The sequence below is a fragment of the Argentina silus genome (genome assembly GCF_951799395.1).
Source record: "Argentina silus genome assembly, chromosome: X".
Taxonomy (NCBI): domain Eukaryota; kingdom Metazoa; phylum Chordata; class Actinopteri; order Argentiniformes; family Argentinidae; genus Argentina; species Argentina silus.
Window position 1 is genome coordinate 2,756,176 of NC_139653.1, and position 26,486 is coordinate 2,782,661.

The following is a 26,486-nucleotide window of genomic DNA, read 5'->3' on the forward strand; positions in this document are numbered from 1 at the left end:
TTTTTTTTTTTTTAACAGGAGAGAAACTTGTACAGGGGGGTAGTGGGGGTGAAGAGGTCATTAGGAGGGACTGTTAAGATGTAGCCTGAAGAGATGGGTCTTCAATCTACAGCAGACACCCCTGAGACAACACACATGCACTGCACACTCCTCTCCGAGACAACACATGTGCACTGCACCCTCAAGGGAGAACAGAGCTCTGGGCACAGGGTCAGCCATATTCCAGCGCCCCTGGAGCAGTTAGGGGTTAAGTGCCTTGCTCAAGGGCACAACGGCAGTGGTAGGCACCTGGATATGATGCCAGTAACCCTCCAGTCACCAGCTCACATCTGGCTTCCTCCTGGAGCGGGGATCAACCTCCGATTGCTGGCCTCTCTAACCTCCAGGCTACCTGCCGCCCCATAAGGATCTCATGAGGAGATAGCCCTGTTTTGCCCCAGGGGTGGCCCTCAATGAGAACAGTACTACAGGGAGGCATTGTACCCAGTTCAGCCCTGTTTCTGCCTGTGTTTTCTTGAAAACGTCACATGCCACACAACAACCCAGGGCCCATATAGTTTTGTTGGATAGATAGGAGACGTGTCTGACATACAATTTGTTAATCTATCAAACGTAGGTATAAAGTATTCCCACCAATTTTAGGTTTATGCTATAATTTAGAAATTGATTTGTTGTATATCTTGGAGTCAGACAACGTCTCGCTTCTATCTGGGTCACGGCACCAATTGTTGGGGTCCAGAAAAAGGAGAAGAGATGCTTCATAGTATTTTAATGTAATGGAAACATTGATATTAGCAGTACATGCATACATGCTATTGCCCTGTAATGCCATAAATGAGGACAATTCAGCGCAATGAAGTAGGCCTAGGCCAAAGTTATGTTGTTAAAGTTTAGGCCTGTTAGAGCTGGAGGGGGAATGTTGCTTGCAAACGTTTGGTGGCAAGTGGATTATCTAATAAGGAGATGAGGCCCAGGAGTATACTAATTGTTCTAGTCTCGGGGAATCTTGGTTGCAATCAGTGGCATCACTAGGCCTGGGCTTGTTTTTTTCTTCTTTTTGACACAGAAAGCAGAAGAGTAGATATTGGAGAGAGACACCAGAAGTGTGAGGGAGAAAGAGAGAGTCTGCATTACCAGATCTGTGTGTGTGTGTGTGTGTGTGTGTGTGTGTGTGTGTGTGTGTGTGTGTGTGTGTGTGTGTGTGTGTGTGTGTATGTATGTATAGTACGTGCACACACACTGAAAAGGCATTTCAGTGATGTCAAATTCTAAAATGGGTAAATTTGCAACATAACAGGAAGGTTAAAACAATTGTGTACTTTAACACTTTTTTCAACCAGGACATGACGAGAGAGAAGGGTAGACAAAAAAGAAAGCAACATATAATTCTAAGAGACAGCAACAAGAGAGACAGCAATGAGAGAGTCAGAGGAGGGGTGAGCACACAGTAGACTATTACTTAAAGCTGTACACAACACAGTGTGTGTGTGTGTGTGTGCGTACGTGCGTGCCTGCCTGCCTGCCTGCCTGCCTGCCTGCCTGCCTGCCTGCCTGTCTGTCTGTCTGCCTGCCTGCCTGTCTGTCTGTCTGTCTGTCTGTCTTTAACCCTTTAACCTTTAACCTTTGGACAGTTCAGAGTCTATGTTGGAAGTTGTGGAGCGGTATGAAGGTTTTGGGCAATATACTGTAAATGAGTAGAAACTCACACTGTAATAAAGCAGCTGTGGCAGGTGAGATGGTGCAAGTTACCTCACAATAAAATGTCTTATATTGTATTTACACAATTACTGTATCTTTTTACAAAATTCTTAGTAGAGCTAATCTCTCAGTGTTAATCTCAAAGTGCACCCGATTGCTGCATTTAGCCATTAACATGCACACCCTGCACCCCCCTGGGCTAAGCACCCAATGTCCTCTAGTCCTAGAAACGCCCTTGGTTGCAATTAGGATCATCTCCTTCACACCTATATCTGGTTTAACAAGAGACAAGCTTATGGTCATCCCATTCGGAATGGTGGTTGCTATTAACCCAATAGGTCCCACAAGAATGAATGTATTCTTCAAAGGAAATAGTATATTGCCTACTTATCTAGCTTGATTGGTGTATTTCCAGTTCAAGTGTGGTATTTATTTGAACTGCTGACAAATAAAACCCCACTGATATACAGTAAGAGTGTTTTGATTTGGAATTTTAGTCTGCAGGTTCTTGAACACTTCAGATTCACAATGAGATGGGACAGCCTTGATGTGTTCGCAACAAAGACCCAGACAAGTCATTTCATGTTGTTCTCTTGGTTGTGGGTAGAGTGACAATAACAATGTAGAAAGGGAGGAACAATGACGCTGGTGGAAGTCACTGTAACACTGAGGGGAGTAAGCTGGTGTTAACAACATTTGGTTCTATTGTTGTATTGTTGTAATGTGCAGGAAAAGTAGCTAGCCCTTAGGAAAAAATAATTGGAAGACTACTTTTCCTAGCCCCAAAAGAATAGAATAGAGTATAGAAAGGTAGAGAGGAAGATTGTTTTATCATCAACATACTTTGGAAACACGTAACATTGATTGATTCAACATGAATATATTCAAATGGTGTTTTAGATTAGTGTTTTGACAGCTGTAAACCTGTGCAGACGTGTATACGTATCATAAGCACTTATAAGAATTCATAATGGCATATCAAAATATAAAGACTACCATTCACTTTCATAGATACCAACATATACAGTATACAGTAGGCACTTTTTCAATTAGGGAGTAAGAAAATGGCCACACTGAGGAGTAAAAAGCAAAACTCAACAGAGGAGCATTTTGCTGAACCAACAGACGTGGTGCTGCAATGAAGGAAATGGGTCATTTCCATAATGTTTACAGCTAGCAGTATCTTAATGATAACCTCCCAGATAACCCCGGGCATACTTCTCATATACATAAAAATAATATATTTACCAGCGTAAGTTTAATGTGATGTAAGTCCAAACCTCGAGTCATTCTGAGGTTAAATATCGTTCTTCATTGTCTCACTCTTATCATCTTTACATGTGGGTGTGACTCATCATAGGCATATGAATATAAGGTGAAGTGGATGGTTATGTATTTCTGATATCTTACCATGGTCTACTTGTGGGTCAGTGCAGTACTGTGTTGTTTTAAACTGAACTGCAATACATCTTTCAAAGCCTGTGTAAAATGGCAAAATATATCCTTATTGACCTTTCTTTACCTCAGATATCCAACATGAACGTGTTTTTCAATGTTCAGTGGGCTACCTTGATTGAGCAACAGTGTTCACAAAAATATGGTTGCACCAAATACTGACAAAAAAACACTTTTTAGGCCAGTGCCTTTGTGAACATTCTCGCCACAGATTTTCACAACACGGCTGGCTAAGCGTAAGCTCAACACCCAGGAATGTAAGGGGCAGGCAAGCAGCAGCCAATGTACGACAAATCCATCACACATTTACACTGTCTACCCATGAACTTATTTCACATCAACAATAGCCAGTTACAGTACTGAGGAACGAATATAGTACCTAATAATCCAGTGCTATAGTGAGTCCTCACAAACCTTCACCTGGACCTATTTCTCCTCACATATCTGGACCTAGAATATGTTAGTGAGAGATATGTGACTGTTGTATTCATATAGTGAATTTCACTGTGAATGAATGCACTATACTCTGCGTTGTTGAAGAGGGAGATGGACAGATTTAAGAAGGCTACTGATATGACCTTTACCTCGGGTATACCTAATGTATACTTTCCCAAGGCTTGCCAACCCATCTTTATCAACATTATACAGTGCCCTGCATAAGTTATGGGACAGTGAAGCATTGTTTCTTCTTTTGGCTCTACCCTCCAAAAGTTTGGATTTTAAATCAAACAATTACTGTGAGGTTAAAGTAGAGATTCTCAGCTTTTATGTTATGGTAATTGTATACATATTGGTTTCACCATTCAGAAATTACAAGGTGTTTCTTGTAAGTCAGTTGTGTTCCATCACATCATTTATGCAGACATAATGTTAATGTATCAATGTCTAGTATTGATTCTAGGCTTTGCGTTTGCCTTTGGAGTTCACTATTGGTGTCTCTCAACATGAGGACCAAAGCGATGTAAATGAAAGTCAAGGAAGCCTTTATTAGGCAGAAAAATCAGAAAAAAAACTGAAAAGAAACATAGCCAAAACATTAGGCTTGCCAAAATCAACAGTTTAAAACATCATTAAAAAGAAAGAAAAGCACTGGTGACTTCAGCAATAGTAAACGGGCAGGTAGGCCCAGGCAGACTTCTATCGTGGATGACCGAAGAATGCTCACCATAATTAAGAAAAAAATACAACTGTCCCAATGATCAGGAACACTCTCCAGGAGGTAGATGAATGTGTCAGAGACTACCATCAGTCGACCTGCAGAGGCTTCACTGCAAAGTGCAAACCACTAGCTGGCCTCAAAAAGGATGGTCACTTACAGTTAGCTAAAAAGTGCCTAAAAAGCCTGCAGAGGTATGGTAAGAGATCTTATGGACAGATAAGATGAATATTATCATATACCAGAGGAATTGCAAGGAATTGCAATGTATAGTTGCCACCAGAACTGGCTAACTTGTCTTAATTGATGATGTAACTGCTGACGGCAGCAGCAGAATGTATTCTTAAGTGTACAGAAACATCTTGTCTGCTCAATTACAAGCAAATGCCTCTAAATTCATTGGATGTAATTAATACAGTAAGACAATGACACACATACTGCCATAGCACTAGGGAGTTTTTCAGGGCCAAAAGGTGTAAAGTTCTTGACTGGAAAAAGTCAGTCTTCAGATTTAAATCCAATTGAATATGCATTTCATTTCCTGATGATAATATTTTAGGCAAAAATACCTCAAAACAAACAACAACTGAAGATGGCTGCAGTACAGGCCTGGCAGAGCATCACCAGAGAAGACACCCAGCATCTGGTGGGGTCAATGGGTCCCAGACTTCAGGCAGTTATTGCATGCAAAGGATTGTCGACCAGATACTAAACATGAGTGCTTAATTTGGACATTTGATGAATCTGTCCCATCACTTTTGGGTACCCTGAAGCAGGGGGACTATGCATTTGCAATTTCTGAATGGATTTGTTTGGAGTGTAGAGCCAAAAGAAGAAGAAAAAAATGTAATGTCCCATTACTTACACATTATACTGAACATCAAGAACTCAGTCAATTACCAGAGAATTCCAAGACTCAGAATGTGGCTTTTGATCATGTGAAGTCAGTCCCTCTTACAGGTTTTGCTCTGTGTATTATTTTAATGCTGTGATCATCACTACAAAAAGCTTTTGACGTCTACCAAAGTCTCTGTCTTTGGGCATCCCAGTAAAGTAATAGAGGGGTTGAAGGATGGAGACCCACTGAATTGTGACGCAGAGCACTTATTTGCCCTTTCTCTAGACAAAGATAAGATGATATATAGGGAAGTCTCGTCCCCCGACCCCAAGCTGTTTTGTAAAACGATCCACTGTTATCAAGTGTGACAAATTTTAGAGAGACCCAGGCCTCAGCCCCACTCCTATGGCAGGAGTCTCTGGAGCTATATCTGTCCTCTATTAAAGGAACTAAAAGGAAATCCCAAACCAGGAAACCTTTGAGTCAAGTCTAGCTACAGAACTTCCTAAACAACTTCATATCATAAAGTTGCATTGGGGGAAACCACAGCACAGGACCCAACTTGCATTAATAAGTACAAGGTTTCCATGCACAGCCTGGAGATAAATGAAGCATGTATCACTGTAATTAGTCTTTGTTTCATAGGTGACTGTGAATGTCACCAACATCATAGCATGGTATGATTTGACAAAATTAAACAATGTTCCCATTGTCAAGTCTGAGCTACAAATATAGGCTACATTTGCATCAGTTCAATGGCGAATATGCAAGAGAGTATCATTCTGAAGATCGGATTCATTAGTCTCCATGTGTTTTCTCTGCAGAATATGAGGTTTGGTAGGACAATTAGACAAATAAGGTGGTATTCCTACTCTGGAAAATTAAACAGGCAGGAGTAAAGTAACATAATATAACATCATTTGTGACATTGGGTGTTAGTTCATATTGTTTATATTGTATAAATTGTGTGTATTGTATTGTGTTGTACTGTTATGTTGTAAAGCACTTTGAGACGTTGTTTTTTGAAAAAGCGCTATACAAATACATTTGATTGATTGATTGACATGATGTTATGATAATGTATATTTTTTGTTACAAATAAAGCACATATTTCAAAACACGAATCAAATTTTGATGGATTCTAATGGGCTAGAGTCGAATATGAAGAGCATATGCCTGCTGTGAAGTGAAAATATTTTCTAACGCAGCAAGCCCTCATTTTGCTTCCTATGTTCGAACTGAAACTCATACACATTTTGGGGTATCTGACATAAAGTTTGTAGGCTACCAAAGTAGGCTGTGGAACTGTCCATATACGAATAATATTGTTGTCTTCTCCCATCTTGTGGTGAAAAGGAAACATGACATAGACACCGACAGTAGAAAACCAACCATTACTTTCCTTTACAACTAACACACACAACAGAAGTATACACGAAACATACACTAAGGGTCCAACAACGCATTACACAAATACCTTAAAATCTGTATTAATCGTTTTTTTCAGCTTTCTTATTTGCAGAATGTCGAATAACATTCATCTAGAACTAATGTTCGATCTCCTTTTCTTATGGAAAACATTTTTTTTATTAGTTTTTACGTTTTATTAGTAAATTGACATTATGATATATTTACTATCTATAAATTGGACACTCTGCACTTCACTTGTTTTTATCTTGATGTGTTGTTTGTTTTGTTTTTAATGATTGATGTCATGCTTTTGCTTTTACTTCTTTTCTGTAAGGTGACCTTGGGTGACCTGAAAGGCGCCTCCAAATAAAATGCATTATTATTATTATTATTATGAATATTACATTTTGCTAAGAGGTAAAATAGTTTTATTTATCATTACTGTAGCTAAGGAAACTAAGCACTTTCACAAAATAAACCAAAGTCGTCAACCACATTGCTTTACAGCACGGCATTACAAGCAAAAATGACATCACGTTCAGTGTCCGGAGTCACTTTTATATCTATTTGGGTATGATTATAGTTGAATAACTACACAGAGATAGGAGGAGCTTCTATAATCTTTGATCACTACAAGAGATTCGCGGGAAATATTAATGAGATGGATTTTAGATATATGATCCTCACAGGGGTGTATGGTTAATATGTCGGTTGAATATTTGATTTGAAAATGCGCTGCTATAGAAATATAGTTTTCTCCAGTACATAATATCGTTATAAATGTTCTCTCTATCCGCAACCTGCAACTCCCCGCCCAAACTTTTTTTTTTAAAGTAAGTACTGCAAAAAGATCGACATTCCTGTTCTATTTTTTTGGTTCCTTCCACATTGGCGCGAAATCTTGATGCCCCACCTCTACTACATTGTGTGCGTGAAAAGGCAATGTGCTGCTAGTAACGAGTTCTTATACAGAAATATATAACTAGGATCTACTAACATATACTTTAAAGGCGTAAATTGCTTCACATTAAAAGCTATATTCAACGGATATTTGCAACTCAGTCTTGGTCACGCTAGAACCGAAATTATTGCGTCATTGCTAATTGCTAGTTGTTTGCTTCTTGTGTAGCTAACTTGTAATTTTAGCTAAGTTAGCTAGCTGATAACTAGTTACGGCAGTGTGGCTCACAACAGCAAACACACTGGGAAAGTATTGTTTACGTAATACCTAGCAACCAAGTTTTTCAGTTGTCAAACATGAGTTGGTAAGTTCTGTTATGTTTCAAATGTCTGCTTTGTGCAAGCCTCGCTGCAGCATTTAGCCGACTAGCTAGCAGACTTGTGATAACTTCTTGCTATCGACGTTATTTACAGCGATATTTGTCGACCATCCGTCTAACTTAGCATATTGATGTAATATTAACAGCTTGAAGGAAGAAACACGCAGCGTTTCTCCTCAATGTCCCAAGCCTGACGAATCTGAGGAACCACAGGGTACAGCTATGGAGGAGACCGTGCCTGGAAATGGTAAGGCTATTGACATATTTTAAAAGTTAAGAATGGTATGAAAATGTTAATTTTCAACTAACGTCAGATTTGCCTACAATCTGCAATTCGTGTAAATATAGCAGCAGCAAGTGTGAAGGTTGAAGATGGAGTCCCTGAAGTTGTCATCACTAAGGAGATGGAGGAAGAGGAGAAGAAGTTGATGGTATTGGGAGAGAGAAAAGAGATGGAGATGATGGAAAAGGTTTTTTCTTCTAATTAATCCTATGACATCCAAGTGCATGGTGTTTGTGTGTAGGCAAGTTCAGTTGTCATTACTGCACATGAGCCTAAGATTGTGTTATGTTTATTAGGCACGTGTGTCTTATGAGAAGGAATCTCATGACCTGCGCTTCAAGAGACTGCAACACTTGCTGGAGAAGAGTAACATTTATTCCAAATTCCTGCTTACCAAGATGGAGCAACAGCAGCAAGAGGTTAATTCAGATTATTGTCTAGGACAAGTGGGGTGGATATTAGTCGCTACTTTAACAGGAGTTCATCAAACTGTACAACTGTTGTTGTATAGAGCCTCTATCCCTTGACTGACAGGAGTACACATTGGAATTGGCATTGGAATTTAGTTTATTTCACTCCTTTAATCCCCCTCTGTCATGTTTGTTTAGAGGCCCCCACTACTCTTAGTTAGGGGATAATTGCTTTCTGACTTACATTGATTGTATTTGAAAACGCATGGAAACATGCAAAGACATGGGTCAAATCAACCTGAGGAATATGAGAAGGACTTAGCAGTGTCTAATTGTATGGTATCCTTCCCACAAATTCAGGAAAAGGATAGGAATGAGAAACTGGAAAACAATGTGAGTTACTACTTGTAAGTCTGTAATTATCATTCATAAACGTTTTAGCGTCCTAGTCACTCACCTTATCAAACTCTCTTGCCACAGGACACCGGCAAAACTACTGGGAAAGGTAAGCAAAGCAGCACTCCTGTCCTTATACATTGTATCCGTAACCATTTAATCATGTGCTGTGTTGGATTTAGTATAAGACTGTTGGGAAAAATGTCTTGCATATTTATTTTTTCTCTGTTTTCAAGTTGAAAGAAAGAAGCGGGAGAGGGAGGAAGATTACAAAATTGCCGATGTCATGTCTAAAGAGGTATGGTAACATACTTTGAAATGGGGCAAATGGGCCTAGTTAATAGTTTCATTTTGACTGACTTTTTTGCATGTTTTTCGTGTTTCAGGAAATTATGTCCAAGGCCAAAAAAGCTAAAGTGGAGGAAAAGGTAACAAATTTTAATCACAATGTAAGGGGATACATTTTATAGATTCCGAGTATTGACTGACTGAAGACTCAATTGTGGTCTAACAGTTAAAGATTTAAAGGGATGGTTCAGCCTATTTTCATGTTGGTGAAATATCATCGGTTCTCATAGTATCAGTTGTCCACATTAGATTAGATTCAACTTTATTGTCATTGTGCAGAGTACAAGTACAGAGACAAAGAAATGCAGTTAGCGTCTAACCAGAAGTGCAGAAAAGTGCAGTGTGAACAGTATATACAGGTAGTGCAGTATAAGTAGTGCAGTGTAGCAGTATATGAATTAGCAGTAGCATTATAAGCAGAATAAATAGAATGCAGTATGAACAGTGTAAGCAGCATATGAGCTGTATAGGCAATGCAGTATATATGTATTAACAGTAACATTAGAGTAAATAGCAGAATAAATATGGAATGCCGTATGAACAGTATAAACAGGTATGTACAGATATGTGCAGTGTATTAACAGTAGTATTAAAAGAAAAATATAAGGATATGTGCATTATGAACAGTATAGACAGATATGTACACATATGTACACATATATGTACACATAGGCCACTAGTGGAATCCTATATGACGTTTTCTACTTTCCTACCTATGAGGACAACTCAGTAAGATGATATTTCACCTAAACATGAAAATAGGCTGAACTATCCCTTTAACACTTAACCCAAAATAAACTTGAAGCAGTAATGAGAACACAGCTTAGCTTTGACCTAGATCCTCAAATTCCGAACTCTCCCTCTTCTTGAACAACAGGTGCAGGCCCCCAGCTACAGGAAGCTGGAAGCGGAGGACCTAGAAAAGATGAGTGACTCTAACGCAGACATCAAGGGTCGCCTGTCGGAGGTTGTGAGAGACCGTGCCAAGCACTTGCTGGACCCAGACAGGAAGGTGAATGGCCAGCCTGTGCCTGCTCTGCAGCCCAAAGTCTTTACTGGAGGTGTCATGAGATGGTACCAGATAGAAGGCATTGAGTGGCTACGGGTGAGTGTGGACCTTTTGATTATGCCTATTGCTTGCTTATTGCATTGAAGCTAAAAGGGGGGTAATTTGCTCTTTAACCCTTTGCGAGTTGGCGGGTTATTATTGGGATCTGAATTAAATGACTTGGTTGTAGAATTATCCTGAATTATATTGCGCTGACATTGATTGTTGAGATATATTCAAGATGACGTGTGTGTGTTTTCCTGCAGATGTTGTGGGAGAACGGGATCAATGGGATCCTGGCAGATGAGATGGGTCTGGGGAAGACCATTCAGTGCATCGCCCATGTGGCCATGATGATCGAGAAGAAGGTCATGGGTCCCTTCCTGGTGGTCGCCCCCCTGTCCACTCTACCCAACTGGATCAGCGAGTTCAAACGCTTCACCCCAGAGGTACACCGCTCTTCTCTAATTCTATTGTACAGACATAATGCAAGCAGATACCCCATGGTACACAGTGTATTGTAACTTGACATCAAACCACTCATGCAAAATGTCTTACTGTACATTTCCCCTAATTTACAATCACTGCCTGAATTGAGCTGATATCTATGACTGTTTACTCTTTACCTAAAGCCTTTTTCTGTTCCATGTTGTGTAATCAGCTGTCAGTGCAGCTATACCACGGTCCCCAGAAGGAGAGACTGAAGCTGTTGAAGACAATCCGTAAGCCCCAGGGGTCCCTCCACATGTGTCCTGTGGTGGTCACCTCCTTTGAGATGGCCATGATTGACAGAAGGCGTCTGCAGGTAGGCCTCTCTCTCTCTCCCCTCATGGTCATCTATGGTGGTTGCAATTTATAAGGTTATAAAACAAAAGTAATTGAGCAATTGTTGTTTTTTTTTCTCAGTTATAAGAATATTACTTTACACAAGCTGGACCTCACAAGATCCGTAGCTGAATGGTACATAGTGCATAGCCTCTTGCTGATGCCCCCCCCCCCCCCCCCCCCCCCAGTGTTTCCAGTGGAAGTACCTGATTGTGGACGAGGGCCACAGGATCAAAAACATGAACTGCCGGCTGGTGAGGGAACTGAAGATGCTGCACACAGACAACAAGCTGCTGCTGACAGGCACCCCACTGCAGAACAACCTGGCTGAGCTCTGGTCACTGCTCAACTTCCTCCTGCCCGAGGTGTTCGATGACCTCAAAAGGTATGGATGTCTCTGTGAACGAACAAACAAATGAATTGTATCATGGAATTTGATTACATTATTATATATAATAAAATCTGTTATTTTATACTTTGACAATTTAGTGAATAGTAAGAAGTATTTTTTTTGTTTTTATTCACAGCACAGCAAAGATTGGTGCTGGTGTGTGCATGTGCTAATATTTGCCCTCTCTCCTACAGCTTTGAGTCATGGTTTGACATCGACACCATCAAAGCGGATGCAGAGAACATTGTTGCCAACGAGCAAGAGCACAACATCCTGCACATGCTTCACCAGGTTAGTCCCCTGACTGGCTGCCCACCCGTTCACATGAGAAGATGACGCTGTCAGTGATGTAGCCCAATAACGGCTTAGATGGGCAGCAGTGAGATTGCCTGTGGCCTGTTGTAATTCATTTCATTTAACAGTATGTCTTGGTTTGCAGATTCTGACACCGTTCCTGCTGAGGAGACTGAAGTCCGATGTGACGTTGGAGGTGCCGCCCAAGAAGGAGATCATCGTGTACGCCCCTCTCACTGCCAAACAAGCATCTTTTTACACTGCTGTGGTCAACAATACCATCGCCAAAGTGCTGGGGCAGAAGAAGGCAAGGCCCTCAGTCTAATTGCATCATCAGCATTTATGTCTCTCTGCCGATGGCGTTTACCTGAGATGTTAGGGTTCCCTGATTAATCAGCAATTCCTGCTTTTTACATGCATCCTCTATTGTTACACCATTGAATTTGACCAGGACCCAAATCAATATTGTATTTATTCCTCATTTTCTATGTTGTACTTTTAGCCTTTTTTAAGTCCCACGTTAGTCCCATTTAGAGAGAATCTGGTCCACATGGTCCTTCCTTGATCACATCCCTGCTTTAGTGCTCCATATAAGCACTACACGAGGCTATACTATAGAAAAATAAAGGTGGGTGCATGGAATTTAAAATCTAAAAAGTGTCAGTGGCTAGACATAAAAGGCATGTTTCTTTTGACCTGTCAGGAGGAGGCTCCAGTGGAGCTGACGCCTAGTGGCAGGCCTATGCGCCGGAGCAGGAGGCCCGTGGACTACGTTGATCACCATGCAGACTCGGACCACGACATGTTGGATCTGGAGAGATACCTGGAGAAAGTACAGAAGGAGGCAGAACAGAGGTCAGCAGCTCCTCTGTCTTGTCTAGATGGCACAGCAGCACTAATTTGTAGCCACTAGGGGGTGCTCAGTTCAATGGCAGTTTGTTTACCATGCCATACTTCATATGAATGGATGTTACATCCATAGAGTGCAAGCTGACTCAAGGGGTGACATATTTTAGAAATTATTTATTCTGAAAGAATAAATGGAAAACACAATAGTGAGTAGTCTGGTCCTCAGTGGCTTTACTGGTTCAGGTATTAACTGCCAACTGAAGAACGCAGCGCAAGGCCACAGCTTATATACCCGCAGGTGATCTAGTGCCTTTTATACTCAAAATAGAAATGCTTGAAATTGAATGGGGGGTGTCTGTAAACATGCAAGATGCATTTTATATGCGTACATATAAAATAACATCAAATAAACAGACATATTCATACATATTAAAGTGAATACTGTGGAAGTGTAGTGCACTGAATAGATGTGTTAAGAAGAGTGACCCTGACCCTGTAGTGAACAGAGTAACAACAAAAAGCTAGTGAGTTGCTCAGCCCCAGGCAGCACAAGTCTTATGTGCCATGTGTGTCTCTCTGCCCTGCCCTCTCCAGGGCCGCCCCAGTGGTGGAGGTCCAAATGCCGCTGGACGCCCAGATCAACCTGAAGCTGCAGAACATCCTCATGCTGCTGAAGAGGTGCTGTAACCACCCCTACCTCATAGAGTACCCTCTGGACCCTGCCACTCAGGAGTACAAGGTAGGTTCACTGCATCACTACCCTGACAGAAGCACTGAGACTGCTGGTGATCAATTATTTTAGCTATGGTGCTAATGAATGTTGTACGTGTAACTGAGTTGATAGGGTAAACTCACTCTCAAATTGAAATCCCCCACCGTGCCTTTAAATTGCCATCTTTTTCATGGCATAGCAGGTTAACATTTTTGCGTATTTTGTGACGGTCACGTGTGTTGGCGATACAGAGGACCCAGACTAGTGTGAGCTCGGAGTGCAAGGAAGCAATGTGTTTGCGGCACTGTGACGCTTGTTACAGATGACTGGATGTATGTATGAACCCCCTCCCCTGCAGATTGATGAGCAGCTGGTGCAGACATCTGGGAAGTTACTCATACTGGACAGAATTCTGCCAGTGCTGAAGAAGAGAGGACACAAGGTAGTGATTCTGCTCTAACAAAACCTTTAAGAACTCCAGTGCTCTTGGCCTCTTCTGTAAAGTTATTAATGAATAGTAGTAGAGATTAAAGAAAAACACATCACAAAGAGACTATTCCAGGAAGTAAATCTGAGCTCACAACTAGGATCTATATAGACAAAATATTATATTTTGGGACCAAATCAATGTTGGGCTGATATGTATATGCTGATAGGTATATAAAGAAGGATTTTTGAGTGTAATCTGCTTTAACAATCTCCAGTTGTTGCATGACCACCAATTTGTGTTCATTACATATTATATTGGCTGGTTTGCATCCTAATTCCTGTTGCATTGCTAGGTTCTGGTTTTCAGTCAGATGACGTCCATCTTGGATATCCTAATGGACTACTGCTACCTGCGGGAATACCAGTATAGCCGCCTGGACGGGAGCATGTCGTACTCTGACCGCGCCGAGAATGTGAGTCACAGCAGGGTCTGCACACCACGCAGTAGTGACTCCTCATTAAGTGCTTCTTACTATGAATAACCAGTCAGTTATTACCACAAATAACCAGCCATAAATAGCTTATTAACATCTCTCTCTTCCTGACACTATGAAGTCCGGTCCTGTGCTGTGAGTTGAACCCACCGTGTTTTGTTTTTCTCCAGATGAAGAGATTCTCCACTGACCCAGAGGTCTTCCTGTTCCTCTTGAGCACGAGAGCCGGTGGGCTTGGGATCAACTTGACTGCTGCTGACACAGTCATCATCTTTGACAGTGACTGGGTAGGTGTACTTCCCCTTAGCAGTCTCAGGAAGTGCTGTTTTCATATCTAGTTGTACACTGACATGGAAACCATTTTAAGCCTTTTCAGAGTTGTTAGGAACATGATTCCTAACGTCCTCTCCACGTTCCTCCACTTGAGTCGCCCTCAGAAAGCATTGGAGGAGAATGTCTAAGGAAAGGAACCTGGAGCTTCTCCTCCAATGCTTTTTCAGTAAGTCAAATGGAGGATGGAGGAGAGGACGTGAGGAGTCGTGTTGAGAAATCTTGATAGAAGCATGTTAAGTACATGGTAGGAATACAGGGCACCCAAGGATCACTGATGCTGAACCCATCAGTTGCTTATACAGGGGTCAAATGTCCAGCATTGCTGTAATTCTCCTATTATAGGGGCAGCAGAATATAAAGTGTGACCTATAATTCTACTCTCTTCCTTTGATTTCTTATGAGTGTCTGTATGAAGAAGTTAGAATTTAAGTTTCTCGTACCACACCATTTCCATTACTTTCAGAACCCCCAGGTTGACTTGCAGGCCCAGGACCGGTGCCACCGCATCGGGCAAACCAAACCGGTGGTGGTGTACCGCCTAGTCACCGCCAACACTATCGACGAGAAGATCCTTGAGAGGGCCTCAGACAAGAGGAAACTGGAGAAGATGGTCATTCACAAGAGTGAGCACCATTCCTTTAATCCAGGACTAAAACAGCATTGTTGCACATTCAAATATCTCATGGTGGCGTAGAGAGTGTTGTTGTGAGTTAACCCATTTGTGCCGGATGCTGCGCTACGCAGCATTGCATCTACCGCCGGTTGCTGCGTTACGCACATTTGAATTTGCCGCCAGTTGCTGCGCAGCGCAATGACAGTGCATTATATGCTGCACTCATGAAAATTACGACAAATCAAAAATGGCGGTAAATTAAAATGTGCGCAACGCAGCAACCGGCGTTAGATGTCGCGCGGCAGTCGGCACAAATGGGTTAAGAGAATTTGTTTTTACCTTTTTGTTCCTCAGACAAATTCAAAGGAGGGAAGGCCGACCTCAAACTGAACAGAAGCTGTGTCGATATCTCTGAGCTGATGGACCTTCTCAAATCCAGAGACTTGGAGAAGTACTGTACAATTTTTCTACTGCTTTCTACTGCTTCGTCATAACTATACTGTTATTTAAGCAATAATACATGAGGCCAAGTGTTGTGACATTTATCACCACAGACATGATAAAAATTTCATAACACATGGACTCAAGTGTATTATTGCTTTTATACAACTGGTTACCAGCATTAAAAAGCAACATTCATTCCCAAACCATACAACAAAATGTGATGCTACGTTCACTACTAATACTGGTTGTCAAGTGCAGTTCTCTGGTAGTTAGTTCTATTCATGTTGACTGCCACGTTAAATCAAAACTACCCAAGCGCTGGTTGCTAGTTCCAGAACTGGTTTCTAGGGATGCTGTCCATGGTGAAAACAGCTAGGTAACAACGTAAACTGTGGCATTTTATGAATGGACGTGGCCATATGTATGTTGTTTAATATATCATGGGCAGGGTAGGCTGTAACAATGGGAATTCCAAACCACCCATTGTATAAATAGGAATAATAAGGTCTAGGGAATGTCATCTAATTACCAATGGGTCTCTTGTTCTTTCTCAGGGAGGTAAAAGGCACCAAGGGGAAGGTAATAAGTGACAAGGACTTAGAGGTTCTGCTGGACCGCAGTGACCTAATGGGTGAGTGTTGGGCTCTGTTCACAATCACTGTTGCTGTAGTATACACTGCACTCCTTTCACAGAATGCCTGCCTACAGCATATTCTAGCTCTGTCATGTTTACTGCTTTCAGGAACATGGCTATTGTTTTGGGCTCTCATTTATGTGTTGGCTAATGTAAACCATTTTTCTTCCTCCAGACAAGACCAAGAGGAGCGCCAAACAGAAGGTTGGAGTCTTCAGGGTGATGGAAGCCAAAGAGTCATCAGAGATCAGCTTGACCTGAGAAGAGAAGATGTGATACTCTTGAGCTGGATCCTAGGGGACCAAGATGCTGCTGTTGGTTATGGTTAAGGTTAGGGACCCAACCCTGTTCTCCTAAAACTACTGTTTATTATATACATAAAGAAAAACATTTTGTCAGTTGTCTCTTTAATCTTGTTTTTGTCTTCCAGTTGGTCAGATGCTGTTTGAACGTTGAGAAGCAGTTATGCTTAATCTTTTTTTGGTCAGTTTGCAGAAAAAAAGTCCCACTTTCATTGGTAACAATGACTTTTCATTAAGCCTGCACTTGAGTAAGAAGACCACTCGTTCATTGATGCTGTATGTTCGATCAAAAAGCACTTTTGTGATAATAATTATCTCCTTACAAACCCCTGAGACCATGATATTCATTTTTTTGTATTAGTCCTCTTGTTTTTTTTTAATTTAAAACAAATAAAGTAAACTGTGTTACCCTTTAATATGGTGTTTGCAATTATTGACTTTCAGCTGACTTTGTATGGCCTACATTGGAATCATCTAGGATATGTTAACCCTTGTGTGGTGTTTGGGTCAAAATTGTCTATTTTAAAATTTTTACAAATTAAAAAAAATAAAAATAAAAACCTGAAATTCAATGGCCTTGGCTTATTTTCTGTGAAGAACATATAGAAGAACACATTTTCATTGAGTGACACACTCATGTCCCATTCATGTCCCTGATCCAATGTTCGGCTCAATTTGCCCCGAGAATAATGAAAGGATGAAAACAGACGGGTCATGGTAATTATGAAACAAAAAAGTGACTTCACTTCTTGTCACACTACCTTCATCTCTAATTTGCATCTCATCTCTCACGTCTGTGCACACGTATTCTTTTTGTCTTTCGCTCAGATTTGCAGTGCATTTCATAGATTGAACACTCAACCATCTCCACCATGTTATAATGTTATAGACAATATTGCCAAAAGAAAATGTCCCAAGCCTAGTTCCATCTCCACCCCCCATACACACAACGCCCCCGCCCCTTTAATCCTGGTCCATGAAGATTCTCACTATTTCTTTTCTTTTCAAAATCACCTCCCAATTTCTCTGTGGATATCAAACACACACACACGGGGCGTTTGGTGGCATAGCACACTAATGCGCTTACCACGTAATCGTAAGGCTCTGGTTCAATTCCGACCCTCGACATATCTTGCATGTCATCCCTCCTCTCTCTCACCCATCCTTCATGTTAATCTCTACTGTCTCTATCCCAATAAAGCAGAAATGCCCTAAAAACATATTAAAAATTTTTAAAAAACACACACCTGCCATAAGGTTGCAACATTGGTACATCCCAACCACCCATGTCTTCATTATAGTGGATTTTTTTACATTTTACATTTTTACATTTTCATATTTACATATCACAAAAAACTAATTACACTTTCATTGTTAAATGTGATCTAGCAGAGGTTAATGGCAAACATTAGCCATATATGTTATCTATATTGTATAGATTAAGACAATATATGTATGCCCATGAGTATTTTTACATACATTTTTATTTCTGTATTGCTTTAAAATCCCAATAATGTCTTGGGTCAATTTGACCCAGTAAACGTGTTAAATTTGTAGGGAAAACAATTCTATGCCCCCCCCCCCCCCCTGCAAACCAGCCAATATTTCAGTTGTATGGAGCAATAGCAAGTTAACATCTTAAGTTGTACAATCTGTACATTATAAGTACATACTTATATAGGACATACATCTGTGAGACTCTTTTATCTGTTTTGTCTTGTTGAGTACCTTGCTTTGTGACTTACTCAAGATACTGTTTTTTGGATACTGCACTGCAGGTGCTCGTGAACACACCCTCCATTCTCTCCCAAAGCCTCTGATGTCAGTGTGACATCATGGAGTCATTCTCTATGTGTCTCAGTGTGTTCATCACTGCTCACACGCACTGTTGGGGTGTGGTCAGAGTGGATAGTCAACTGGCTGGGTGTATTCACTAACCCTCTTTTTAGATTACTGTGTGCCTGTACAGACATCTGTAGTTTACAAGGAAATATAGCAAAACAATAACAGGAATCATTCTGTTATTCTATATATAATTATTATTATATAGTATTCTTCATTGGGGATTGCTTTATGGTAGGTTGACTTTGCTAGAGTAAGGCTGAGACATTTTACGATACCTACTTGTATTTGTTTTCTGAAATAGCAGATTAGATCTGTTCTAACATCTTTTGTGACAAATTTGAATTCAACAGAACAATTCTCTTTTTACTATTCATACTATTTTTCATAAACCTTTACTCTAACTAATCAATGGATCGTTTGAAGTTAGTGCTGCAATACTTTCAGTCCAACTCTGAGTCCATCTCTAACGGGATCTGTATCATACTGGCCCTGATCAGTGTGAAGCTCTATACCAGCTTTGACTTTAACTGCCCTTGTATTCCTCAATACAACAAACTCTACGCTCTGGGGGTGATGTTTGTTCCACCAATCATATTCTTTTTCCTGGGAGTCCTGGTCAACCGGCACACAGGGGTCATGATGGAAGAATGGCTGAGACCGATAGGGAAGAGGACCAAAAACCCTGCCGTTGTCAAGTGAGTGACCTTGCTTTCTTGTGTTCCTTGCCCTTATGTGAGTGGTCCATTCACTGGTTTAGCTGTGGTGGAGTGGCTATGACAGACATTATTGAGAAGAAAATGTATACTCCACAGATCAGACTGGGTCTGGAATTAAATAGATTGAGCTATTTTATTTTGTCATGATTTTTGTACTTAGACACTTATACTTGTAATTTCAGCATTTTCAAGGGGTCAAACCTCTGTGAATAATTGTTTTGCAGGATTGGTTTTAATCCCATGTATACTGCAACTCCTTTACCACTTTCACCACTGCCATTACTATCATACAATTACTGTTATCACTACTACTACTACTATGTCTACTTCTGTTGTTGTTGACGTCAACAATATCAACAAACCCTGCAGGTATCTGTTCTCTGCCATGCTACAGAGAGCCCTGCTGGCGCCCATGGTGTGGATCCTGGTCACTCTTTTGGATGGCAAGATCTTCATCTGTGCCTTCAGTATGGGTGTGGACCCCAAGCCCTTCTCCGGTAACCTTAGCACTGCCCCAGAACGACAGAAACCTTAACCCTTACCCCATAGCAGTTCTTACTCCAGGTCTTATGCTGGTGATTTGAATTCCAATGGCTCAGTTGTTTTTGCCTCTTACCAGAGTTGTGGGTCTCATGCCGACATGGGCCGTACACTGAGTGACCAGGTACTTTATCTAGATTGTAAGTCTCTTTATATAAGAGTATGTTCTGAGTATTTCATTCTGACTTGTTGAATACTGACGAGTGAGACTATGTGCTGAGTAACCGTATGATTGTATCATTAGTAGTGTTTGCTGTCTTAGTGAGACTATGTGTAACCATAGTAACCATATGATTGTATCATTAGTAGTGTTTGTTGTCTTAGTGAGACTATGTGTAACCATAGTAACCATATGATTGTATCATTAGTAGTGTTTGTTGTCTTGTCAGGTATGCCCAACAACACGGGTCTGGACGTGGTCAGGCTCATGGCCAAAGTGCCCTGCAAGGAGGACATGATCTTCAAGAACAGCACCTTTCGCAAAGCTGTTTCACGCTATGTCCGCTGCTACTCACAGGTGAATGTTACTCCATTTAAAACCTTTGTGAAACGTATCTATTGTACATTTATGCTTTTGTATTTTAGTTGATGAGTTCAGTGCTTGTGTCAAATGTGTAAAAACTGTTGTCACACCACTCAGGTAGGCAGGCTTTTGTTAGTTATTTGTATACTTCAAATCCTACTCCTAAACTTGGGTGTGTCAAAAACAATTGTCCCGATGACTGATGTTCTTCCATTAGACAATGCCAGTGCTGTGTATGTACTCTATTCTCCTGACAGGCCATTGGCTGGTCCATCCTCCTCTTTCTCATTCTCTTGGGCGCGGTGGGTCGTCTCATCAAGCCCTGCTTCGACCACGCCACCTTCCTGCAGACCCGCTACTGGAGCAACTACCTGGACGTGGAGCAGAAGCTCTTTGACGAGACCTGCGTGCTGCACGCCCGCGACTTCGCCCGTAAGTGCGTGGTGCAGTTCTTTGAGGGCATGCGGGAGGATACCGTGCTTCATCTGCCCCTCTCGCCCACCGCCAGGTACATGAGGGAGGAAGGGGGTGAGGAGGAGGAGGAGGAGGAGAAGCTACATGGGATAACCAAGCAGGAGCAGATGGATCAGCTGTTGCATACCTGGTACCTGTGTAAGCCAGAGCTGGACGTTACAAGGATGGCTTACAGACCACGAGTGTGTGTCACCTGGGAGGACCATAATGGACAGACCCTCTACTCAGATGTTTAGTGTGTGTGTGTGTGTGTGTGTGTGTGTGTGTGTGTGTGTGTGTGTGTGTGTGTGTGTGTGTGTGTGTGTACACAGTTACCTCGGTTTGTACTTCATGCAGTAGCCTACATTCATTTTATTTCCATCTAAAATACAGAGAGTAGACAATATTAGAAATCTTGTTCCAGGGAGTATTTGAATGAGCTGGGATGTAGGCTGGCTAATTTTGCATAGTTTACTTTACATGCTGCTCAACCTCATGGATATAAGAGAGATGCAAATCACTGTTAGACAGACTTACCTAATACTTTTATACTCATAACTGAGGCTTTTGCATTCTGCTATATACTGCATATTTATTTGTTGTAATCTCAGCAAAACATAGATACAGTATACAGTGCTCTCCATAAGTATTGGAACAGTGAAGCATTTTTTTCTGGGTTTGGATTTGAAATCAAACAATTAGCTTTTATTTGATGGTATTTGTGTACATATTGGTTTCAACATTCAGAAATTCCAGCACTTTTTATACATAGTCTCCCTATTTCATGGCACTAAAAGTATTGGGACAATGTGTTTCTGGTTAATCAGGTGTGTTCTGTCACATCAGTGCAGGCATAAGAGAGCTGTCAATGTCTAGTATTGATTCTAAGCTTTGTGTTTGCCTTTGGAATCTGCTATTGGTGTCTGTCAACATGAGGACCAATAAGGTGTCACTGAAAGTCAAGAATTATGTTATGAAACTGAACAATCAGAAAAAATCTCAGACACATAGCCAAAACCTTCGGTATACCAAAACCAACAGTTTGGAACATCATTAAAAAGAAAGCAAGCGCTGGTGAGCTCAGCAAAAACGGCCTGGTCGGCCAAGGAAGACCTCTACAGTGGATGATTGAAAAATGCTCCAGGAGAGAGGTGTGAATGTGTCAGAGAAGAAGAGCAGACAAACTACAGAGGCTACACTGCAAGATGCAAACCACTAGTTAGCCTCCAAAACAGTATGGTCAAATTACACAATAAGCCTGCAGAAACATCTTGTATGTTCTTCATCATACACTAGGACAATGACCCAAAACATACTGCCATAGCAACTAGGGATTTTTTAATTTTCATTGCATTTAATTTTCTGATGGTATGATTTTAGGCAAAAACACCTAAAAACAAACAACAACTGAAATGGCTTCACTACAGGCCTGGCAGAGCATCATCAGAGAAGATACCCAGCGTCTGGTGGGGTCAATGGGTCACAGACTTCAGGCAATTATTGCATGCAAAGGATTGTTTACTACTAAACATGAATACTTTATTTGGACATTCTATGATTTATAGATACTTAATACTAACACTTTTGGAACCCTGAAATAAAGGGAGTATGTTTAAAAAAGTAGTAAAATCGAGTATAGAGCTAAAAGAAGACAAAATGCTTCCTCTTTCCAATACTTACAGGATGGAGGGCATACTAAACATGAGGACATAATATCAATCTGTTGCCATGGTGAAACCAATATGTACACAAATACCCTCAAATAAAATCTGAGAATCTATACTTTAACCTCATAGTAATTGTTTAATTTCAAATCCAAACTTGGGCAGTGTATATGCATGTTATGTTATTGTTTACTTAGTATTTCCTATTTTTGGTTTCTTGAATTTAAATCTGCCCTTTTCTCCTTAGGTTAGGCACCTTTTCTCCTTTTTGCCATTCTTGTAATGTACTACAGTAATGTACTTTTGTTCCAATGGGTTTTGTTGGGGTTGAGGGGTTTATGTCATTGATACCTAGTTAAGTGTTTACATCAATATATCACCTAATTTCATCTCATATTACATATTATTAATTCTGTGACAGCCAATATCTATTATCTACAGTATCTTCATAAAGTCTGAGAAATCTAGGTATGTTTTGTATATTCTATAAGGATGAAGCAGCTGAGGAGTGGCTCTGAGTGGCCCCTCCCTGGCCATGTTGCCTCTCTCAACACATGGTTCTAGTTAAACACATTTTTTTTCCACTGGAGAGGAAACTGGAGGGCAGTTCCTGTCGATGATTCAGCGCCTGTGCCTACACAACACACACAAAGAGAGACGTATCTCCTCAAACCAGCAGCACAGGCTAATTTTAGCGTGTTATTTACTCTTCCCTATCATTCTTTTACTCACAGTCTTTGACATTTCCACAGTATTTTCAATGGTACTACATAGTTTCCCACAAATATCCCACTTCAAGGTAAGTTTGCATGGCTTTATTGACTCCATATCCTCTTATTCTTATTCAGATTCCTGCATCTTCATCTTATGTAGTGATATGGTTGACTAAATTAGGTTACCAATGTGTTACCATAGTTTACCTCTAAACTGTTATATTGTCGTACTACAAGTAAGTGTTCTACAAGTAAATGTAATCTACTCATTCATGAAAAATTAACTCTCATTTGAGGCTGCAAGAACAGCATCTTCTTAAAATGTTTTCTCTACCAACAGATTCACTAACAAGGCAGTTCAGACTAAAAAGGTTTCATTCATGATTGTATCTCTCTCATTCTGTAGCGTGACTTCCCCGTGTCAGCTCTGAAAGAGGGAATCCCTACCCCTGCTCTTTAGTGTCCACGAGAGAGAGAGAGAGAGAGAGAGAGAGAGAGAGAGAGAGATAGAGAGACAGTACAAAGATGGCTGCCCTCGTCACAGAGAACTTCAAGTTTGTATCCCTCTTCTTCAAGAGCAAAGATGTGATGATCTTTAATGGTCTGATAGCACTGGGCACCGTCGCCAGTCAGACCATGTACAACATCTTTGCTTTCCACTGCCCCTGCTCCCCAGGACGGAACTACCTCTACGGCCTGGCAGCCATCGGTGTGCCTGCCCTGGTACTCTTCCTCATTGGAATCATGCTGAGCAAAAGCACCTGGGACCTGGTGTCCGAATGCCGCCTCAGAAAGTGCCGGAAGCTCTCGGGAGCGGCAGCCTTCGCCCTGCTGGGCTCTACCATTGGTCGAGCGGCCGTGGCGCCTGCGACGTGGACCATCATGTCGCTGCTACGCGGGGAGTCCTATGTGTGTGCCCTCAGTGAGTTTGTTGACCCCTTCAGCCTGGAAGGTTTCCCCGTTGGGCAAGGGTCAGAGGTCATGGCTAGATTCCCGTGTCCGGCGAGCGTCTCATCTGAGCTGCAGGGCTTCTGGGCGGAAATCGAGCGCAGGCTCAAGTATGAGTCCCAGGTATTTGATTCTGTTTTCCCTCCCTCAGTATTTTTGTTTCATTTCCTGGGCTGTTTGTATTGTTCCCAGGCATGTGCACAGTAAAGGGCGAAGGGTGGGCAGCGGCAAGTGGGGGGGGCACCCGCGGTCAAGTGCCCTCCTGGCCGTCTTGGGTTTAGGGATTATGTTTTTGTATACTGTTAGCTGATTGACCAGTCTAAAGTTGATAATAGGTTGATTTGTATCTTCTCTGTGTTGTATCCTCTTAGCTGATAGGCTGGCTGCTGGTGGCAGGGATGGCTTTAGGTGTGTTCCTCCTACTGTGCGTGAAGCGCTGCTGCTCTCCCCTGGGCTACCAGCAGGAGTCCTACTGGTCCCAGTTCCGCTCCAGCGAGCATGCCCTCTTCCAGCGCACGGCCGAGGCGCACGCCCGCATCCTGGCGGCCGAGAGCGTGCGTGGCTTCTTCGGCTTCGTGGCCCTGGACAAGGAAGAGAAGGAGCAGCTGGAGGAGCACCAGAGTGCCAGCCCCATCTCCAGTACTGAGTGGAACAGAGTGACTGGGGTCTACCTATACAGAGAAAAACAAGGCCTCCCCCTGTACAGCCGTCTGAACAAGTGGGCTCAGTACAACGTGGAGAACAACCTGGAGGCCATGGAGAAAGAGATGGACACCCTGAGCTGACTGTCACTGGACAGCCTGGGTCAGGGATGCACAGTCAGAGTACTCGACGGCCGCACCGGCCTTGCTGATACCTTTTAACTAGGGACTGAGTTCTACCAGGTGTGTGTATGCACTCTCCTGCCAATCAGCTCAACTGATAAGTTGGTGCCAGGCAGAAATGAAAGCCAGCAGGATTGTGAAAGACGAGGGCCTGAGCTGTGCATTTTCATTCTAGGCTGATGATATAGTATACATGTGTACTTTACATGTTCCTAAACCAATGACAGTAAAACATGGCTCTGTATTACAATGTTAGTATATTGGAATGGACTATAAACTATAGATTGGAAAGGACTAATGTTCATAACATTACACACTATCAATATCCCCCTTTCCTCTGGTCTCTCCTGTATGGTAAATTTATTTTTTACTGTAATGTCTGATAGACTGACAGTCAGAGGTCTGTGTTATGTGCTTGTTGCCCATGTTAAGTTTCAGTCCTGGTGCTTTTAATATGGGTGGCATCAGTTTGAGAGGTAAACATCTCTATTATTAATTTGAACTTATGCAAGTATATATCTTTTTTTCCATATTTTTCTGATATTAGTGACAATATTGTATAGATGATGACAAAACATTTGAATGGTTTGCTAGATTGGCAGTGGCTCTCTCTCCCTCTCTCTCTCACACACATACATTTCCGTCTAAGAAAATAGGTAAAAAAATAAAAGAAGAGACCTTGAGGCTATCAGCTAGTCAACGTACGTTTTTCCTTGAACTTAATTGAAATGTATTCCAGAAGTCACCTGACGTTCCGCTATGGGTCAAGCAAATTGGGCTCTTGCTTAAACCATGTGAAGAGTAGGTTTAACACTAGTCATATCAAACCGAGATCCACAGGAGCGACACTATAATAAAATAACTATGTCATTGTGAAACCCATGCCTTCCTCCTTCCCTGACATTTCCTAAATGTCTGTTTTGAACATAAAAGCATTGTTGCAATTTCAAAATTACACAGACATCTCCAAGTCACTTACTGAGGCATGATTAACACCTGCTCCCTCACCGTAGTTTTTCTCCTCATCGATCGTGAATCGAAACTGACAGTTATGAATATGCTTACCCATTTCAACCATAATGGGTCGCACACATAGAGAGAAAGACAATAACAGTTATTTGCATGATCGATGCGCATTTGCATGTGAATAGAAGCCAGCTTTAGCCAGAAGCTAGCCAATTACTCAAGCCATAATTTTGCTCTCAGTCTAGAACCACCATATTTTCTCCACCAGTGTGTATATCTAGGCTCTAGCGTACTGTATGTGTGTCTGATTGATAAGGGCATGGTATCCACACGCAGGGAGACAGACAAATGTGCCCTGATTACAGACATTTGGAACACTTGTGAGTAATTAGATTTCTTGTTATAAGCTAGGAGACCAAATCAATATTCGTATTGAATGTGGTTTGCATGGTGGAGCATAAGTTTCGACGGATTTGTCTGTGATCTTTACTGATGCATTTGCCTTAAAGAAGAAGCGATTTCTTTTGTCCACTTTTTTTTTATTTTTTTTATTACTTTTTTAAACTTTAGCAAATGACTGGTGTATATGTATTCTTGCAAATATGTATAATTATATTTCATTACATGTCATTATTGCTTCAGATTGAGTAGA

At 41.4% G+C, this 26,486-nt stretch overlaps 3 protein-coding genes across 5 annotated transcripts; all 3 read left to right on the forward strand.

The window, feature by feature from the left end:
* The first annotated feature begins 7,504 nt into the window (after positions 1–7,504).
* Positions 7,505–17,058, forward strand: hells (helicase, lymphoid specific). Of its 3 annotated transcripts, none has more exons than XM_083695684.1 (23): positions 7,505–7,822; positions 7,984–8,084; positions 8,186–8,307; positions 8,417–8,539; positions 8,891–8,923; positions 9,011–9,035; positions 9,163–9,224; positions 9,313–9,354; positions 10,152–10,379; positions 10,589–10,771; positions 10,984–11,127; positions 11,336–11,532; positions 11,733–11,829; positions 11,978–12,139; positions 12,536–12,687; positions 13,276–13,420; positions 13,752–13,835; positions 14,176–14,295; positions 14,487–14,603; positions 15,113–15,272; positions 15,617–15,713; positions 16,261–16,337; positions 16,516–17,058. In XM_083695684.1, exons 1-23 carry the CDS (start codon positions 7,815–7,817, stop codon positions 16,599–16,601), a joined length of 2,565 nt encoding a protein of 854 aa, XP_083551810.1. In that variant the 5' UTR covers positions 7,505–7,814; the 3' UTR covers positions 16,602–17,058. The 3 variants fall into 3 exon arrangements, with proteins under 3 accessions (XP_083551810.1, XP_083551811.1, XP_083551812.1); XM_083695685.1 differs by having other exon boundaries at positions 8,189–8,307; XM_083695686.1 differs by lacking the exon at positions 8,891–8,923.
* Positions 17,059–18,884: 1,826 nt separating this feature from the next.
* On the forward strand, positions 18,885–20,976 carry calhm3 (calcium homeostasis modulator 3; the record flags this gene model as incomplete). The annotated part of the gene is made up of 4 exons (XM_083695851.1): positions 18,885–19,182; positions 19,573–19,700; positions 20,133–20,260; positions 20,524–20,976. The coding sequence occupies exons 1-4, from the start codon at positions 18,896–18,898 to the stop codon at positions 20,974–20,976; spliced, it is 996 nt and encodes a 331-aa protein (XP_083551977.1). The 5' UTR covers positions 18,885–18,895.
* Positions 20,977–23,457: 2,481 nt separating this feature from the next.
* calhm2.1 (calcium homeostasis modulator family member 2, tandem duplicate 1) lies at positions 23,458–25,320 on the forward strand. The gene is made up of 2 exons (XM_083694514.1): positions 23,458–24,167; positions 24,416–25,320. The coding sequence occupies exons 1-2, from the start codon at positions 23,622–23,624 to the stop codon at positions 24,827–24,829; spliced, it is 960 nt and encodes a 319-aa protein (XP_083550640.1). The 5' UTR covers positions 23,458–23,621; the 3' UTR covers positions 24,830–25,320.
* The last annotated feature ends 1,166 nt before the right edge of the window (positions 25,321–26,486 follow it).

Excerpts from the sequence above, each read along its gene's own strand:
- calhm2.1 (XM_083694514.1), top strand. The coding sequence starts at position 23,622 with ATGGCTGCCCTCGTCACAGAGAACTTCAAGTTTGTATCCCTCTTCTTC. Across the intron at positions 24,168-24,415 it reads GGCTCAAGTATGAGTCCCAG|CTGATAGGCTGGCTGCTGGT; the intron begins GTATTTGATTCT and ends GTATCCTCTTAG.
- hells (XM_083695684.1), top strand. Across the intron at positions 8,308-8,416 it reads AGATGGAGATGATGGAAAAG|GCACGTGTGTCTTATGAGAA; the intron begins GTTTTTTCTTCT and ends TATGTTTATTAG. Across the intron at positions 12,688-13,275 it reads CAGAAGGAGGCAGAACAGAG|GGCCGCCCCAGTGGTGGAGG; the intron begins GTCAGCAGCTCC and ends TGCCCTCTCCAG.